General features: G+C 41.1%; 1 protein-coding gene across 12 annotated transcripts in view; it reads left to right on the top strand.

Annotated features, from left to right (window-relative positions):
* Nucleotides 1-18,680, top strand: part of SMOC1 (SPARC related modular calcium binding 1) — a 136,762-nt gene that overhangs the window by 81,371 nt on the left and 36,711 nt on the right. For 7 of the 12 annotated variants that reach the window (XM_068946150.1, XM_068946148.1, XM_068946145.1 and 4 more), the window contains exons 6-7: nucleotides 4,719-4,808; nucleotides 9,402-9,482. In XM_068946150.1, coding sequence (XP_068802251.1) covers nucleotides 4,719-4,808; nucleotides 9,402-9,482 — 171 coding nt within the window. The remainder of the gene's footprint in view (nucleotides 1-4,718; nucleotides 4,809-9,401; nucleotides 9,483-18,680) is intronic. The other 5 variants (XM_068946155.1, XM_068946153.1, XM_068946152.1 and 2 more) reach the window with 1 other exon arrangement.

The following is an 18,680-nucleotide window of genomic DNA, read 5'->3' as shown; positions in this document are numbered from 1 at the left end:
AACACCCTCAAGTCCGGTAATACATAGAAGTGTAAGCTGTGAAAGTACTTCAGGATTCAGGAATTGCCCGGATACAGGGAGCTTGAGCTGACCTGGCAATTCTTTTTTGAATCTGATTAGAGTTACTAAAGCCACACAGAGGTGTATTTATGGCTTAATTTCTTTGGGAGCACTCAGGGAAGGGTCTTCTCCCTCCCAGTCAGTTTGACAAACTCAGAAAAGATGGGCTTTGCTACTTGCGGCCAGGTCATGGTAAGAATTCAGTCATTGTCCTGGCTATCTGTGCTCTAACTTGCATATTTAGCCTAAGCTGTGCTCTATAATGGCTCACCCAATATGCATTATGATAGTGCAGGAACCATTTGACACTGGTAGAAGGCTGACTCCTCCCAGGGCAGAGCTATGCACTTAAAATTTTCATCCTCTTTTTCCAGCAGTCTGACTCAAAGTCTGTGAACCCTTGATGTTCAAGCTGTATACTTACAGAGGATAGTTGGCGCCATAAACACTCTAGTACTCTTTAAAATGGTGGAAACGTCTCCACAGAATGCATCTTGGATCCCAGTGAGAGCTCACGGGAAATACAATGGAGGTTGAGGTTGCTTAGGAAGAATATAGATCTTAGTCCTTTAACATGGTGATGCAAACATAGAGATGACTTTTGCAGTGGGTATTTTTTCCCGGATAGGAGATATGATATATGAGGTTAATTGTATCAATTATCTTTTCCCCTCTTTTCTTCCATTAGGTGATTCTTCTGGCAAGAACAGTGATGCACAGCCGCAAGCAGTTACTTCAGTTTTTTCATAATAATGTATACCTTTTCTACGTCAGGGAATTTACTCTTACCCGACATTACTTGAGTTGCTTGTGGCCTCTGCACTGGTAGTTTGGCGTATCAACATCACTGTAATAGTGTTCCTTCACTGAAGGAATCTCTTGCCCCCCAACTCCAGTGTACACTGCAGTTATTCCAGATGTGGATGCATGCCAGATACTCTGTGAGAACAAGGTTAAGGAAGGGAAGTATCCTCTTCCTGGTAAGACCATAAAGAGTTCCTGTCCACCACTTGCAATATATCTGGACATGCAGGTTATTTGTCCCTGTTTTGAATTATTGCCAGGCTAACACAAAGGAAACTGTTCCCTGACAGTGCAGTCATGCAAGTGGGCTGCAGGCTTATAGCCATGGTATCTTAATGAGAAAAGGAGTTAGGGAGAGATGTTTGAACCTGCCTGTTTAACTCCTACTAGTGATAAAAGTACCATAAGATAAAAATACTATTCCTAACTTGATATCAGGTGCGCCAAAGAACTTTTAGTTCAGCCCTGGGAGAAAGGAGGCTTACTGGAAAGGAGTATGGCTTTAAAATTATGGGCTATTGCAGTTATGGACATTTTTTGAAATTGTAGGATTTGATAGCTTTTTGAGGAAAGGAATACATCATAGCTTATGAACACACTTCCTGACCTTTAGCTACAAAGTAACAATATCCTGTATGTCTTGTGTGATATCATTACAGATTCTGGATATCTGAAATAGCTTGGCTTTTCTGTTCTCAGTCAAAACGCTTCTTAAAGGAATACAAAATGTTTGTTTGTTTGCAGGTATGCAAAGTAGAACTTACTCCTGTTTACCGGTAGCAAACTCTGCTAGTGGAACTCTGCTAGTTCAGTGTGATGAGTGGTGTATTGAGGGAGAAGAAAAATCAAATGAGAGTAGACAAGCATTAGAGTTGCTCTGCCCAAAGGGAATGGCAGTGAAACTTTTTGCCATAAGCTAGTAGGAGACACTGAGATTTACTGAGAATTCTCTGGTTTAAGAAAGATACTTGGATAGTTTCAGAGTCAGAAGCCAGCAGCTGGAACGTGAGCGTTGTGTTTTCAGTAAAGCGTGATTTTTGTCTTTTATGTGACTATTTCATGACATTTAAAAACTAATCAGACGTATCCCTGGCTTTTGATTTTTGAAATATGGTGGACTTAGTTACAGGGCTCTTGTCTATTGCATTTTCTCTCGTGTATGTGATGAAAGAAGTGTACTTGCTTGAACAACAGAGGAGTAATTATACTTCCCTCTATTTGGAAAACCTTAACACTGTATCGGGAGCTGCTATGGGACTTAGTGACAGTTTGGCATTAGAGTTTTAGATTATCGTAAAAACAACTCCCACGGTTCAAAGGTCAGTTTGGTTTTTTTGTCCATTTGCTGCATTTGTTCTGTCACTGTCTAATACTGTTCAATAGCTTAATAGCTAATTTTATACAGAAAAGCCACAAATTTCTCATTCTTTAAGGAGGAAACATTTCCCAAATTGTAATAATTGCTGCTGTTTCTGTTCTTCACCACCACTCTCCCCAAGAGATGAGTTTAAAAGAAACCCCCTGAACCTGGAGCATCCTGAGTTCTGCCAGAGTTCACACAGGGGTCTGGACACAAAGTTTTGTGGCTCAGATCCACTTCTAATTTTTCTCCATTGTTGGCTCTTGGGTTACTGGTTAGATCTGAAAAGCAATTCTGTAATTACTTGGTGCAGAAGCATTCATGGGAACAATAGTAATAAAGTTATTATTGTAATGGTAATTTATTATGCCAGATCTTTTCCTATTTTGTATAACTTATGAATTATTTACCTTTCCAGTTGCTCTACATATACTTTTGCAGGTTTGATTTGGTTTCTTAATCTGTAAAGCCAATCATGCTAGTAATAAGGTATTGCTCACTACTTCATTAGACTGTGAAGTATTATCCTAAACAAATAAAAAGCAATAGCTGTGGTTTCTGGGATCCTGTAGAAGCAGAGCAGCCTGTTCTGAGAAAAAGTGAAGATTAACTGTTTCCTTTTATCCAAAATAGTCTTTTAAAGGGCAAAATCAACGTAGAAATCAAGGACAAAATCTTCCCTCTGTAAATTAAGCAAAATTCAGGGAATTTCTCCAGGAAATAACTTGCTCAAGCTTTTAATGAAAAATATTCCTTATCCACGTTATTGGTAATACCTAATAATAGGAAAACTGAGAACAAGTATTGACAGAGAAATGGTAAGTATTTTTATTTCCAAATTGTTTTTTGCTATGCTTACAGTCAAGTTTAGAGACAAATACATTAATCCAAGAGGGTAAATGCCTAAAGAATCTTTCTTGCTGATTTTTGTCCATCCCCTTTACTGCAGTACTTCAGTAATGGGGATGTTATGCCAGTAACTCTGGGCTTGAAATGGCATTGCCAGCACATTTTTGCTTCCTATGACTTTAGTTCCTTTATGTGGAAATGCGTGAAGTTAATGGTCTGAGGAAGAGGTTTTTGCTCACTTTATAAAACTGCAAATACAGGTGTCTATTTGCCTCTGTCTTCCATCTCTGCCATTGTCCTCCCCTTCCAATAGGCTTTTTCATTCTTTGCTGTAACCAGAATTAATACTAGGAAAAGGCTGAAGGCAGTTGCTACTACTTCTAGGAGGGTCTGTCCCATGCGCTTTTCCTCCAAATGGCTTATGCCCAGAACATCTAATGGAGTCTTGAAGACAGTGGCAAGACTGGCTTTTCTGGCATAGACTCCTCTCTCCAACTGATTTTCACTGTGCCTGGCAACTTTCCATTTTAGGTTACTGCCTACTTTGCTGATGCTTGATGTCATCTTTGCATGCATACAAAAACAGTTGTAACAAATTACAAGCTTTGTAAAACCACTGTATTCCCTGAAGAAAAAAACAACAACTCTGGGCTACTCTCCTCTCACTTAGTTTACATCCCAACAGTGTTCTACATTCTCATCTTGCAATGTAACAAAAGACTTTCCTCTACAGTTTGTTCCTCCTTAGTTTCCCCATACTCAAATGATTTGTCTCACTTAACGCTATGCCACTGTTGTAGTGCTACGTAAACATGGGTGCAAGTTTGGTTTTGAAATCCAGATCCCTTTGAGCTTAAAGGAAGTTAGACTCAACCTGAATCCAGGCTAGGCCTGTAGATGTGATGGATAGGTATACTGATACAAGAGGAATGTAATCTGAACTTTTTTCCCTGTGATCCGTCTCTAAATTGAGATTTATTTTTCCTGCGGAATCTTTTTTGGTTGAAACTTTTAATTGAGAGAGACTTGTGGTCCAAAGATGTGGAGCATTCTTGCACACGAGAAGTCTAATTTAAGAGAAGTTCTTTTTCTACATTTTTGCAATTAGAAGACGTTGCCACAACATTGCAATTAGAGAACAGCTTGATGCAGACATTGTAGGAAATAAGATTTCCTATTGACCATCCCTTTCTAGCAGCTCTGCAGTGAATGGTGGTGCCAGGTTCCATATGGGTAAGTCTCAGAAGAAGAGTTTTTCTTTCCAACAAAGAAAAAAACTAGAAGGACACTGGGGGCCAGCATTTTCAGACCCCTACTGTCACAGGAAATAATCTATGTGGGATATACCCACCTGAAACTAAAAAGATGATTGCCTAATCAGTGAATCAGAGGGAGGGGAAACTACCACATGATTCATACCAATGTTTAGTGGAGGGCTTGGGGAGGGAGGTTTCTTTTAAGTCCAAGGATAATGCTCGGTGCATGCTTGCAATGTAAAATTTTGTACTGCTGTCAGAGAAAACTCTGAATAATTTTTTTTCGTTCTATCTGTCTTCTCTATCTTCTGGACTTGGCCGGGCTATGTACAAATCCCAATCATTCAACAGTACTGGAGAGTAGATAGTATTTACCTCAATAATGGTAGTTTCTTTTCGATTCTTTTTAACTCTCAATTCAGATGATGGTTCGAAGCCAACGCCTACCATGGAAACCCAGCCTGTTTTTGACGGAGAAGGTAAGAGCATCCCTTAAAAAACAAAAAAACCCAGAAAAACAAAAACTCACTACTTCCCTCTCTTTTTTCTGTATGAATTTGTGGTTTAAACGCTTTCTTTATCTGGCAAAGCAGAAAAGTCTGTGAATCTCCTAATTTGTCCATGTTTAACAGTGCTCTTGGGGCCTCAGGCATTTTCCCAGATCCTTTTGCATCCTCCCCCTTTCTCTGGTATCCAACAACAGCGCTAATTGAAGGAAGTTGGAGGAAAAGGTGTCTCGGCTAAAAAGTGCTCATTGAGTCAGAAATGACAGCTTCTTCTAATCTGTCCTTACCCCCTCAGTCTCTCCGCCCTCATGATAATGATGCTGGAAGTTTCATAACCTCTGCAGTGCATAACAGCTTCAGCAAAGGGAGGGAAGTGCTAAACCACAGCTTGTGAATGTTGACTTGGAAGAAAATTGCTGGGAGATTTCTTTATTTAGCAGTTACTTTCATTGACGCACGCACTATTTAAGCAAATGAAGTCAGTGTCCTAGGCCCACTTAATTCATGGCCCACCAAGACAGTTCCTTCTCAAATGGGCTAATCTTGTGATTATATTGTTTTGGAGAGGGAATATTGGAACTTAGTCCATTGGAAGCTTTGAAACAGGACAAAATGGCTATAATATAGGATTTCAAGCTTTTTCAGTGTACAGGCTTATAAATATGCACCAATAGAAATACTGGTCCTGTGGTAGTGAATGGGCCTATTAGCTATCAGTTAGATTTTGAGTACTGCTTAGAAGTATTGCAGGTTTTCTGTAGGTATAAATCCACTTCCAGTATAATCAAGTTACAGACTGAAGTTTGAACTACTCTGTGACCTGCTTGGAATTATGGGTCTTGTGGGAGTGGAGGAAAACCTATGCATTTTAATACTGAAGCACTAAACTCAACATTTTTTAAAAACTGGATCAAAGGCAGAGATGGAGACTACTAAGCAAGAGTAGATGGTGCTGTTTGATACCTCCAGCCTTCCTGGAAAAACAGATGGTGGGGTGGTTTTTTTTGTTGTTAAAATAAGTTTATTTATTAGCAAGATGCTGTAGTCCTGTCACTTCCATTTAGTGATTATAGGTTTGTAAGAATCTTCTTAGGAGCTTTAAGAAACAAAACAAAGCTCTCAGAGCAAACAACAGCACTCCCACATAAATAAACAGAGGAGACTAAAGTCTAGTTGACTATCTCTTGTTTATATCAAAAGAAAGTTCCTCCTGGCAGCAAGCTGATGTTGTGTTAAATGACTGTTTGTAATCACAGCATGCCTTTAAATTTTCCCCTGAGAGAGTGCCCATAGATATTCAAAGGAAAGAATGTACTAGTAAAATGCAGGAGTTAGCTAATCTGATTAATATGGCCCACTCAGAAGCTCCTTCTAGGAAAGACTCAACATTTTGGTTATTCAAATTGAACTGTTCTTGAGAAGTACTCTTGTGAGCAGGTGTTTTCTGGTGCATCTGGTGACGGGAAGAGTTTAAAAAAATCTTGTCTTCTCTTCCATTGAGAAACACTTTCAGTCTCAAAATTTTGCACTGAAGTGTCAATGAAACCAAATCTGATAAAGGGACTTGGACTATATGATGAAAGACTGCCTCTCACCATTAATCTTGCAGTATATTATGCAAGACCTTATTTCCTAGACTTCTAGAGAGAGTGACTAATTCAAAGGCCTCCTGTTATATTAGCAGTGTCACTTATGGGATTTAGGAGAAGAGAACGTGAGGCTGACAGGCAGGGTAATCAAGCTGTGCATTGATGATTAACCTCTGATACGTTAGTCAGTCTCTCTGTAGTTTTGTCATCCCGGTTAGTAAAATACGGCTAGCTAAATTTCCGTGGGTATTGTAGAAATAGGCATAAGAAAATCCATTTGGGGTCAGGCCAAAGGTTTGTGTAACCCACTACTGTTGGAGCACACTGTCTCCAACGGTTGCTCAAAACTGGTACACCAGAAATAGTTTAAGAGGTGTTTAGGTGAGAAGAGAAGGCTTTAGAGGGGGCTAATATCAGCCTTCCAGTACCTACAAGGAGGTTATCAAAAGGATGGAGCCAGGCTCTTCACAGTTGTGCATGATAAGAGGACAAGAGATAACAGGCATAAATTGAAACGAGAGGTTTGGACTGGATATAAGGAAAAACTTCTTCACCATGAGGATAGTCAAGCAGTGGAACAGGCTATCCAGAGAGGTAGTGCTGCCTCTTTACTTTCCAAGCGACATTGATAAAGTCATAAGCAGCCTGATTTGATCTCATAGCTGACCCTGCCTTGAGCAGAAGGTGGGAGTGGATGACCTCAGGGGGTTATCCTGAATAGTTCTTTGATCCTAGCTGAGCGAGCATGTCATACTTCACTAGAATACTCTCTCAGCTTCTCGGCAGGTCTTTGTGAGGAATAGCTTGTACTTGCTGTCTGACACAAAAGTCAGATGACAGAAAAGGGTAAAACAGTTATCCATTCACCTATTGGATCTAGACTATTCACAAGTGTTTGAAGGAGTTAATGTCCAAATCCCATTCAGTTTCAGTGGGTGTGAGGTGTCTGTTGGACTCCTGAAAATCTGTATATTCAAAGTCAGGCAACCAGGATGAAGCTGATAGCAAGAGAAATGGATAACAAATTTTTTTCATGCCTTGTTTTTGGATGCCTCACTTTGAGTACAAGGGACTGACTTTTTTCAAAGGGTATTTAATGAGATTCTGGTACCTGTTGGGGCTCTGCTTCTCCAAGATTAAGGCTCACCTTTCTCTCACCTATACTAGAGGATAACCGAAATCCGAATTTTAGACATGAGTTCCCCTTCCACTCCCCACCTTCCTCCTTGAAGTGCCAGAGCCAGAAAAAATGTAGATCAGATAACCTAAACTCTCCTGTCCAAAGCTTAAATCATAAAGCAGCCATTTCTTTAACAATTATTTCCTTTCATTACAGTGCAGATCTCAATGTTCATAGTGATTCTCATCTTAGGGTGAGATTCTCCCTTAAAGAAGAGTATTTCATTAATGGTCCTTTCTGTTGTTTTTAAATAATTAAAAAAAAAATCAGTTTTATTCCCGCCTGCAGTTCTAGGCTCTGTTTTCTTTGGATCCAAGCTCTATTTGGTTTCAACATGCAAGTCGTACTCATTTCCTAAGGCCATGGCTTCTTTAAACATCTCTTTTTGGTAAACTTACTTCTTTATGTACTGGGAATCTGTTCTTTCCACATATCTGCTGTTCAGGGGAGCAATTAATCTAGATTGCTTCTCTATATTCTAGCAAATGTCCAGGTTGGATAGGTGGATGGAAAATATATTTTTATGGTACATCTCAAAAGGTTAGTTCTTTCCCCCCAAGAGGCACAAAGTTTATAGGTATATGTATATATATTTGTGAGAACAAGTCATGACTGAGTGGTGATGAAATAGTGCAGTGAAAGCTACAGGTAAGACAATCATTATTAAGCAACCTTTTACTACTGCTGATATATCAATGCTAAACAGATATTTCCATATGACATTAAAAAATGTCCTGAATATGGTTACAGTAATGCCTAGGATCAATGTAGCTGAAAACATTTAGGAGGGGAAAAAATCCCGCTTAGTTTTGCTTTGTGCTTTTAAAATATAATATATAGTCAGTGTCTCCTGTAGTCAGTCAGCTTCTGCCTTTCTGAGCACATTCATATGAATGTCAACAAGGGAGCAGAAGACCTCTTGTAAAAACTTCTTTGAGGAACGTCTTAAGACGAACTCCAGGTTCTAGTATTTAAAATGTGCTTCTGGAAACTGGAAATTTTTTAGTCTGAAAATATCCATGTTGACAGTGTCCCTTTAGGAGTTCTACCCCCTGGTATCAAGTACCATTTTACCCAGTTTCTGTTCAAATGCTGAAGTTATGTCATTTCCTTAAGAAGCTGCTTAAGACAGGTTCTGCTGTGTTTTGAAGTGGATTGTAACGCTTCAGAGTAGGAGCTTTAAGCACTTCTTTCACAAATCTATGTTTGGATGTCTTGGTTGTCACGCATTAGACATGCTTTTTTAACCACAATTTATTTCTTTAACAGGCTTCCATTTAAGTGTTTCTAACAATATCCTCATTTCTGTGCCTCTTTGTTTTGGGTTTTGTTGTTGTTTGTTTTGGGAAACTGCCAAAGCTTTGGTCAGCTCTTCTTGGGCTGTTGAGGCAATATTTTTAAGGTCTGGATTGACATTTTTATCTGGATTTCATATGTGCATTGTTGGAAATCATTATATACTACAGAACACAACATAATTCTTGAGTTCTTTGAGTCTTGAGGAGAAAGACTTGAGAATTTGGCAAGGAAATGGAAAGGTGAGGGGAGAATAAAAATGTTTTGACAATAGAGAGGTACTCTCTGGAAGGGAAGATGATGACATAACCTTGTGGCAGGTTGACAAAGTGGCTCATAAGAGATGGAAAGTGTCACTGGAGGGTAAGCACTGATATCTACAAAGACAATGCATCAGTTAATGCATGATTGTAGCAAACATGCCTTATCTACACGAGTAACAGCGATGTGTGTTCACTAGATGTTTTAGTTTCTCTAAGGCGCTTGTTTTTTGTCTTTCAGAAATCACAGCACCCACCCTTTGGATTAAGCACTTGGTCATCAAAGATTCCAAACTGAACAGTTCCAGTATAAGGAATTCTGGTAATGCTCCCTCTAGAAGAAAAAAAGAAAAATTATTTTGATTAGGCTGTGGTCCCTCACTGTCTGTTCTTGTTTCATTCTTTCTTCATTTTAACTGTCATGGTTCTTTTACAGTTTCGCAGAACTTGAGATGCAGGCCATAGAACAACTTCAGCTAGTATACTTCTCTGCGCCCAGAATGCCACAGTAGATGTGTAATGAGTGATATTTCTGTCTCCCCAAACCAGAACTGGGGAAGCTCTAAATTATTCACTTGATACTTCACCTTTATTCTGTCTGCTATTCAACTGTCTTTCATGCAAACTGATGCCCTTCCGAGAATAACTTTAGTGCACTGCATTTGGCTCTGAGAGCTGGGCTGCGGTCTTGGTTTAAACAGATGAGCAAATGTAGAGAGGGGCTTCTTTTCTAGCAACTTTGAGGTTCTTCAGTGCAGGGAGTATTTTTGACACAGGAAAAGACTGGATTATTTCACAAGAGAAAGTACTTATTTCTGGACTTAGCTGAACATTGAGAATTGAATTCCTCTGGCCTCAAGCATAGAAAAGCTCATAAACATGAGTGGGTAAAAAAGGGGAGCAAAAAGTTGTGAAGTTAGGATGTAAAACTTGAGATTGGAGACAAGGGTGAAATTATGTGGGGCCACTGAAATCACAAGAAACTGGAAGGATGTGAAGACAAAAGTGAGGGATTCTAGACAAAGATGTTTTTCATCTGCTATATTTTAACTATAACGGAAGAAAGCAAGAAGGATAAAGGGATGTTAGAAGGGAGGAAATTGCCTGAAGATGCCATGGGTTTACTTTAAGGTTTGCATAGGAGCTGCTGCTGTCACATATATTTTATGAAGCAATATATGCATGGAATAGCTGGCTGTTCCTGCCAGTCCCCAGAACGGGTAGACTGTGATGGCATAAAGTACGTGGTCTTATTCCTGGATTAGCCAGAGAGCATTCATGGCACTCAGCAATTCCCTTAACCTCCCTGTGCCCCTTTGCCCTTTGCAGGGCAAAATCAGTGCTATGTTAGGCAAGATTGCAGTCGTGCTGCGAGGTGGAGAAGAGCTCTAAATTGGAGGAGATCCATCATTGCCCAGACCCCCAGCTCTAGCCACTGCCTATAGTGCCTTGCCTCATGACTGTTTTTGCAGCAGGGTGGTCTGTGTAGGAACTGCCTGTGGGGGTCATCCAGAAGCTTCAGATGATATAGGAGTATCAGCATTCTTCATTAGCAGCCTTTTTCATGCAGAGCAAATACAACTTGTTTTTTGTGAACTGCGGGGCAACTGGTTTATTCACAGTGCAATTGAAGGTGAGAGTTTCATATTAAAATCCTACGTGATTTTGGCCCTACCTGTCTCGGAGACCGACTTTCCTTCGTATGCAGTAAACTAGGTAGCTGTGGTGGAAATAAGAGTTCACAGATCTGGATTCTAGAAGGCTACTAAGAGATTTGAGAGTGGGAGGATCTTTGACTTAAGAGCCTGTTTTCCACCCTTCCTTGGCCTGACAGAGTGAAGGTCGGCTGACTTTCATGCTGTAAAGGCAATTTATTTGTTCAAGCCTTTCCTCAGGAAGCTACCTCATGTAAGCCGGAGTTCTGTTTGTGGAAGACTTTCTTTTGTGAGTTTGCTTCTGTCCACTTTATTTTCAGTTAGTTATGATGTAATTTCTGTTAATGTAACAAGACAAACCCAAAGTAAATGGTCTTCTGGAAAATTGAAGAGTTGCGTAAGAGATGGTTTTTACAGCAAGCTGAAATGAGCTGTTTGCTTCAGCTGACTCAGCATTACTGATTGCCCTGATAGACACTTATTTGCTGTAGTACCTGATTAAGAGATTAGGTTGCCAATTTTAGGTGCAAATTTTCATACTGTGCCATACAAATATGCAGCTATCTCTGTTTCTTACAATGAATTATTGATATCAAGAAATGCTGCCCCATCAAAATGAGGAAGCTGATGTGAGCTGTGGGCTATTTTAAACTATTTCTTTTAACCAGCTAAGCCTAGTCCCCTTGTTAGTACCTTCCGTTCTGGGCCCTTATCGCATATGTTAAAAGACAATGTAGGGTAGGTGGGATCAAACAACCAAGAGCTTGGGAGAAAAATTATCATTTAGTATCAGATTTTTCAGATGTCTGGAAGTCTGATGTGCCTCCATATTTTGGTTGAAGATGATGAAACAGCTCTCATGAGATGGGCATGCAAAATTAAGGAATGTTTTCAATTGCTTTGACCCTTAGCAGTTTGAAATCTGAAGGCTTAGCATATTTCTGATTTTTTTCATTTATTTGTAAAAGGTTAAGATAAGTTTTACTAGCACAGAGTTGGATTTTTGTTTTTGGCATTCGCTCAGCTCTATTACTTCTCTGAGCTTGCAGCTGTGGTCTTGAAGCAGATACAACTTGCTATCTTCTTGCAGCAATTTAATGATATCACTGAAATTAGAGGTAAGAAAAGACCTCTTAGGTCATCTAATCTACTGCCTCAGGGCTAGTGAATGTTTGTTTCCTACAAAGTACAGTCATTTTCTAGTGTAGCTTAAATGCCTTGGGCGATAAAGATTTCACTTCTTCCCATAGGAAGCTATTCTGCTGTCTGATTGAAATCATTTTCAGGATGTTTTTTTTGGTAATATCCAGTCTAACTCTTTTTCTATTTCTGTTCTTTTTCGTAATCACTGAGTTCTGTCTCCTTGTATTCTTGAAAGCCTGCCCTATTCCTTGGAGCTTTTTTTTTTGAGAGACTTAATGCTGCTCTCTCTCCTGTCTGTGGTAGTTATATAGCCCTATCCTTTGCAGTAAAGAGAGGTCCAGTAGATACTACTGTCAGAGAATATATGTGCTACTCTGTAATCTGCGCTGCCATTGGACATCTTGGAAAGCCAGCACCATCACTGTATCAACCATGATGAGAATGTAAGGATTGCTGTAACGGATGAGACAAATGGGCCCTGTAATTTCCTCTCGTCCTCTGTCCGGCTAATGTTGTGTTTCAGTGGAAGCTTCTAGCATAACCTTAGAGTAAGCTATCCCATAACCACCCATTACAGGGAGATTTTTTTTAGCTGCCTTTAGCTAGAGCTTGTGGTGTGTCATTGAGTATTCCCTGGAGAAAAAGGAGCAAGGGAAAGCTGCTGAGAAGCTGGGAACGCTCACTTCGAACCTTAACTCTCCCAAAGAAGAGCAAAGCAAGCCACAATGCATCCAAGGTGGTTAATGACTCTTCACAGCAAGGCTTCAAGCCTTGTCCTGTGTCTGAGTGTTGAATCTGTTAACAGCCAGCACTTGTGTGGCAATGTATCTGAAGGGAGTAGGGAAGTCAAGGGGAGATGTGAAGAATTAGTTGTATCTTTTTAAGTAGTAGACTGATGGATATGGCCCCTACTCACTAACGGGGAGACCAAAGCTGAAAGTGATCTCAGTCAAAATTTCCTATATCCCATCAGAGTGAACCAGCCTGCAGATAGCTGAGCATTGCAGAACTGGTGACACCCCCGCGTCCTCCTGATGTAAATATCCCATGTTGCTTACATAATCTATATCTCAACAGCTGCATTTGAAATCTATGTCCTGTCTTCCGATTAGCATTGATAAGCAGTAAGGAGGTTATCCTGAAACAGTCCTCTCTTGTGAAGTATTTACATTTTGCTTGGCATATGTAAATATTAACTAAACTAGTGATGAGGAAAATCAGAATGACTCTATCCTGGTGATTAGTGTTCTTGGCTGAGAATCCATATGCCTCCAGCCATTTTGCCAGTGATTCTTTATATGCTGAGTAAAAGAACATTGCTAGTGCTGTTACGCTAGTCCACCTTGTAGAATGATGGCTAGATCGCTTTACTGGTAAGGTGAAATGCAGGTTCAAATCCTCTCAGGCAGAGGCAGGAATCAAACATGTAAACGTACTGTAACGTCTGGACTGTTGAGTGGCAGAAGAGCTGGTATTTTTCTGAACTTACAAACTAAGCCATTTGCTTTTTTGTGAATCTTGCAAGAGCCCAAAAGTCAACATGTCTTTTCATGGCAAGTGAAAGACCTAGATCAAAACAAAATATTTTTGTTTACTATGGCTAGATGACAAAAAGATAGTGTTGATTTGTTTTGAATTGATTTCCACCTTCCCCAAACACATGCGAAGACCGCAAACTAAGCGTGTTGTTTTAGCGCTGCCCTCTGAAATGCGTCACTCCTTTTTAACACTACCAAAGCAGGAAGACACATAGAAGTGACCTTTGCAATGGCCATTCTCTAATCGGCATGGTTGGGAACTCTCTTTTCATACGGCATGTACTCCTTCAGCCTCCTCCTTTCCTACTTCCCTCCCAGCGCGTTCCAGCCTGTAGGGAAACACTTGATAATGCATCCTGCTTCCAAGAAAATAAATCTAGTGGCTGCCTGTTTGGGAGCACCCATCTCTACTGAGGAATCCATGGTTGTTCCTCATTTCCGGATTTGGACTATCTCCAAATCCATTTGTGCTACTAAGTGATTTGGTTTTTGTTTAGTAAGAGATTCCAGCCTGTATCCAGCTTTCCCTGACAAACTTTAAGAAAACCACAGAGTGATGTAATGAGCTCATGCATGGAAAAATAAACAGCGCTAGAGAAACCAGCAGTAGCAGCCTCAAGTAAATATTCTGCAGTCACTGGAGTTTTGAACATGACGTTATTTAAAAGGAAGAATGAGTAATATATTAGGGTTAGCAGCTGAAGACAGGTTTGTGTGTGCCTAGTTTAAAAAAAAAAAAGCAGGATTTTGAAATAAACAGCTACATGCTGAATGGAGACCAGCTCTTGTGGGCTGTTCTGTTCAGCTCTGGCACCCAAACACCATAAACACATCTCATGTGACAGCTTTCCAGTGACAGAACTTTCTGCTGTCTGAAGCTGCTATTGCACAGAGCTGTAAATGAGCTTTTAAAACAGGAATGGTGGTATTCACATTTCTGTAATTTAAGTTTGAGGCTGAAACTTTAAGGCTCCTCAAAGAGAGAAACAACTTGAAAACTGCACATCTGTATGTACTTCAAGAGAGTAGAAGCACCCCCACACTGCTGCTAAGGAAATCTGTGTGCTATGAGGTGTAGCATGACATTACAGTTTATCTCCAAAGATCCCCACAGTGAGGCAGGATGTGAGAACATCAAGGGTACTTACTGCCAGGACCTGGATTCTCTGGTTCGTCTATTTTCCTGTTTTCCAAAAAAAAAACCAAAACAAAAGCAGCATGGCACCCCCAAATAGCTTTATGTTTTTAGTACTCATCTGGGAAGTCATGCCATTTTGCTGCATACCTTTCTCAAAGATCAGAGACAGTGATTACTCCTAGAAGGAATATACACAAGGTGTGTTGCCTTAGCCATGATAAGTCTTTGTAGGATTCTGTACATCAACAAAGACTCTGCTTTTGAGCCACCTACTTTGAGAATCAGTGTGGTAACTCTTGAGTAAGATGGTCAGGTGAGGCCAGCCAGTATATAGCAGAACAGCCTCTTGATTTGCCCTCAAAGAGGAAAATGGCAGTTTTGGTGGGATACATCAAAAATAGTCAAGATTAGAAAAAAGTTTGTTTTGTTTTTAGGAAGATTGGTTATTTTTGGAGGAGGGGAGAGGGCACATGTTTTTGGGGGAAGATGGGGTGTTCTTTGGCAGTAGTGAGTAACCCCAAGGAACTTGGACTCTTGTGCTGTTTTCTAGGATGGGAGGCGCTGCACTCATTCATGTTGAATGTAGTCTTATCTGGAGTTGGAACAGATTCCCTTGTGCCTTGGAAACTTTGAAAGCCTGCAAAGAGCAGGGAACCTGTGGTAGACTCAGAGGAGGCTCTCAGAAAGCAAAGCACCATTTTGAGTGGGGGCCATTTCTCACCTGTTTTTATCCCTTCCTGTCTTCTCAGCCTCATTCCTTAGCTGTCCTGTCCTACTAATAGGACGTGCCACTGCCCTCCTCACGATTTAAAGACATATGAGACCATGGGCTCTTGCTTCTCCTACTTTTCTCCTACTTTCTGCTGCTACCAGACTGGTTGCATTAGTTCCAAACTTTGTGGCTGTCTCCCTGTGCCAATAGTGTTAATTTTACTGTCCAAATAATTATTATGGGACTGTAGGCTCTTCCCCGAAATCTGTGGCTGGTTAGTGCAAGTCAGGGCACCAAGTGGATGAAATTGGTGGAGGCGAAGTCAGTCTCACTGTAGCAGGAAAGCGGGTTGAGAAGAGTAGGTAGCCAGGCATAAATGTGATTTAGTGACATCTGAATAAGATATTATAGTGACATTGGAAGTGCAGAATTTTAATGTATGGGGATGACATGCCAATGCTGACTGCAGTCCTCCTTGGTGAACGTTTCAGTGCTTTCCTCCCTCTGGGCAAAGTACCTGGGAGCAGTAGCTTTTGAAATTCCGTATAGCTGTAGAGGAAAAAAGAGAAGTGTCAATGATAATGTCAAGTATGAGAACTCACAGAAGCAAACCGAAGGGTCAGAAAGCTTTTGCCTTTTCTGCTCTCCTCTAGTAATGTGTCCTCCTTTGCTCTTGTCCTGCATCTTCAGTCAGTGCCTCTCAACATAATGCTCCTGTGACATGTCAGAAGTACTGGGGTAAAAACCATCACTTTGTTTTCCCGCTTATCAGAGCTATTTAGCTTTTAGACCTTTGTAGTATTCCTCTCACTCCTTTCTCTGAGAGTTTTGAATTCATTTTAATTTTAATTCTGGCTTGGTAACAAATGGAGCAATTTCAGGCGAAGCTCCCACTGAGTATGATATGACATCTCAGTAAGGCCGTTTTATTTTCATCGCAAATTGCTATGTTCTTCCCTGCTGAGTTCCTCCTGCTTCCTTGGGAGCCAAATGTGTGGTGAAACTTCTTCACCCTTTCTTTCTGTCTCTCACTTCCTTTGTGCTTCGTCTGTGGTTCAATTACTCCTTCGTCTCTTGACTGGTGCTTGGGAGGACTCTGTCTCTTCCTCCCTCTTGGAAGTTCTGAGAAGATGTGATATATCACGCCCAAGCGTGATCTCCCACAGTCTCAGTGTGACAGGTGTGGTCAAGAAGGGAGTATTCAGGGGAGAGCAGAAGCGGGGATAATGGAAGAGTCTAGGACCAGGACCCTTCCCAGACAGCCGGCAAGCAAAGTCATAAATACCAAGCCACTGGGGACCAGTTAATCTGCTCTATGAAAAGGTGCAAAGTATACAAGTGGGGAAAAATAACATCGTATAATAATCAGCATGCAACCATAGGTGCTAAACCGTATGCAGCTAGGCAAATAAATGAAGCTCCCCCTGAGTGCTGTGTGATAAATCATTCCCAAAGAATTCAGTCACTCCCCCTACATCCCCCAAAGAAAGAAAACAAATTGCTCTAGACATGGAGTCATAACTGGTACTCTGCAGCTGCCAGTTAAGGAGAGTAGATGGGGAGTAGTGGGAGGGGGGCAATAGGCATTAAAGATATAAGGATAGGGAGTATAGGCCTTGCTAAGAAACCCCCCCACATTTAAGGTTAAAACAAAACCACTGAGGATTTAGAGGGGTAAAGGAAAGGAAGTAGGCTCCAGCATCAGATGCTTCTTGGGCCTATAGGGACAAAGGGAAGGTGTAGAGGTTAAATTTGTGGACTTCGCTTTGCTTTTAGCAAAGGCTGGTTCATATCGAAAGGGTTTGCTAAAGTAATTCCTTAGCAGTGAAGTGCTCCTCACTGTATGTACTAGCAGTGTTCAGCACAGGTTTCTATGTGGATCTGCACTTCAGACATCTATTTGAGCATATGCTGATGCCGGCAGATAGATAACATGTGTTGACTCACCTTTCTGCCTCTCTTGGAATGTTTCTGTCAACTATAAGAGAAAGATTATAGTGTTTCTAAGGTGCCACAAATGAGGAGAAGCTGCTTAAATATAACAGCCAGGCCTGTGTTCCTAGATTCCCCCTGAAAAAGGATGGGCCTAGGCTTATCCAGAAACCAAAAGCCCCCAGTGGGGTTTGGGATTACAGAGTTGAGAACCTAAGTGATTTCTGAGGAAACAGCTGAATGAAAAAAAAGAGTTGAGTGGTACACAGACAAGAGTATCTATTGCCCCCATGTTGTTCAAGCAGGCCGTATATGTGGCCTGGTAGAGCACAGGGCTATGAAGGAGCAAAGCTACATTCCAGAACTACTGGAAAACCCTACTCTTCCCGTGAAAGCTTCTTCTTCCTTGCACGAGGCTTAGGGTGAAGAAGAGGGTCTACACTTTTGTGGACCTTGGAGATAGAAAGATGAAAAGAAGGGAAACATGCAAGACCCTACAGGAATATCAGTAGGACTTGTGGAGGAGCAGCATGGGACATTTGAGGTAAATGTCTGCTGTGGTCTCCTTGCTTTCAAACAGTCTTACGTTGACAGACCTAAGAGTTGTGTTGTAAGATTCCTATGTATATTTCTGTATGGGGGTCCATGAGGAAAAGCTGCCATCCTCATGTTCCTTTTCTCTTTGTGATCCTCTTTTTTGGTATTTTATCAGACCACAAAGATGAGAAAGTGGTCCATGGGGAACAGCAAATACATGCAGATGTTTTGTGGTACAGTTCAGAGGTGGCTGAACTGCTTGTTCTTCAGGCTGTTGAAGTGTCATGGAAGAAGCTGGAAAAATCTCTTGGGCGAATGTCCCAAGGGTTGTTTCTGGATAGTCACAAATCGAAGCTGAGACAGAGAACCTTCAGAGCCAGGCAGAGAGAGGAGTATGTTTTTAAAAAGCAAGGCAGCCCTCGGTCTCCTGGAGTACACGAGGAAGGGAGATGTGTTGAATGGACTGCTACTCACAATGGGTGAATGAGATGGCATCTCTCCATTTTCATCAGTTATAATGGAAGGAGGTCTCTGGTCCTTTTGAGGACATCTGTCTCACACCTCACCTTAGGTTCACTGAACTGGTTCCTATGATGATTTCAGGTACTGATAGCACAAAGCTGCCGCTTCTCTCTAGGTGTGGGCCTCCTTGCTACAGCTGATGCATGGTGTCCCACAGCTGGAGAGACTGTTGCCTATATAAGGCTGTGATTCAGAGAAAACCTACTTGGAAGGACTCTATCCTCAGCTATAGTGTCACTCTGTAATCCTTCCTTTGCCTTTTGACCCAGGGTGCGGAAGAGGGCTATCTCCATCTCATGACATTGATGCAGAGGGAGCAGTTTCTCTGTCGCGTGGTCAGTGT

The sequence above is a fragment of the Struthio camelus genome, chromosome 5 (assembly GCF_040807025.1).
Source record: "Struthio camelus isolate bStrCam1 chromosome 5, bStrCam1.hap1, whole genome shotgun sequence".
Taxonomy (NCBI): domain Eukaryota; kingdom Metazoa; phylum Chordata; class Aves; order Struthioniformes; family Struthionidae; genus Struthio; species Struthio camelus.
The sequence above is the reverse complement of the archived record's forward strand: the minus strand, read 5'-3'. Positions and strand labels throughout refer to the sequence as shown.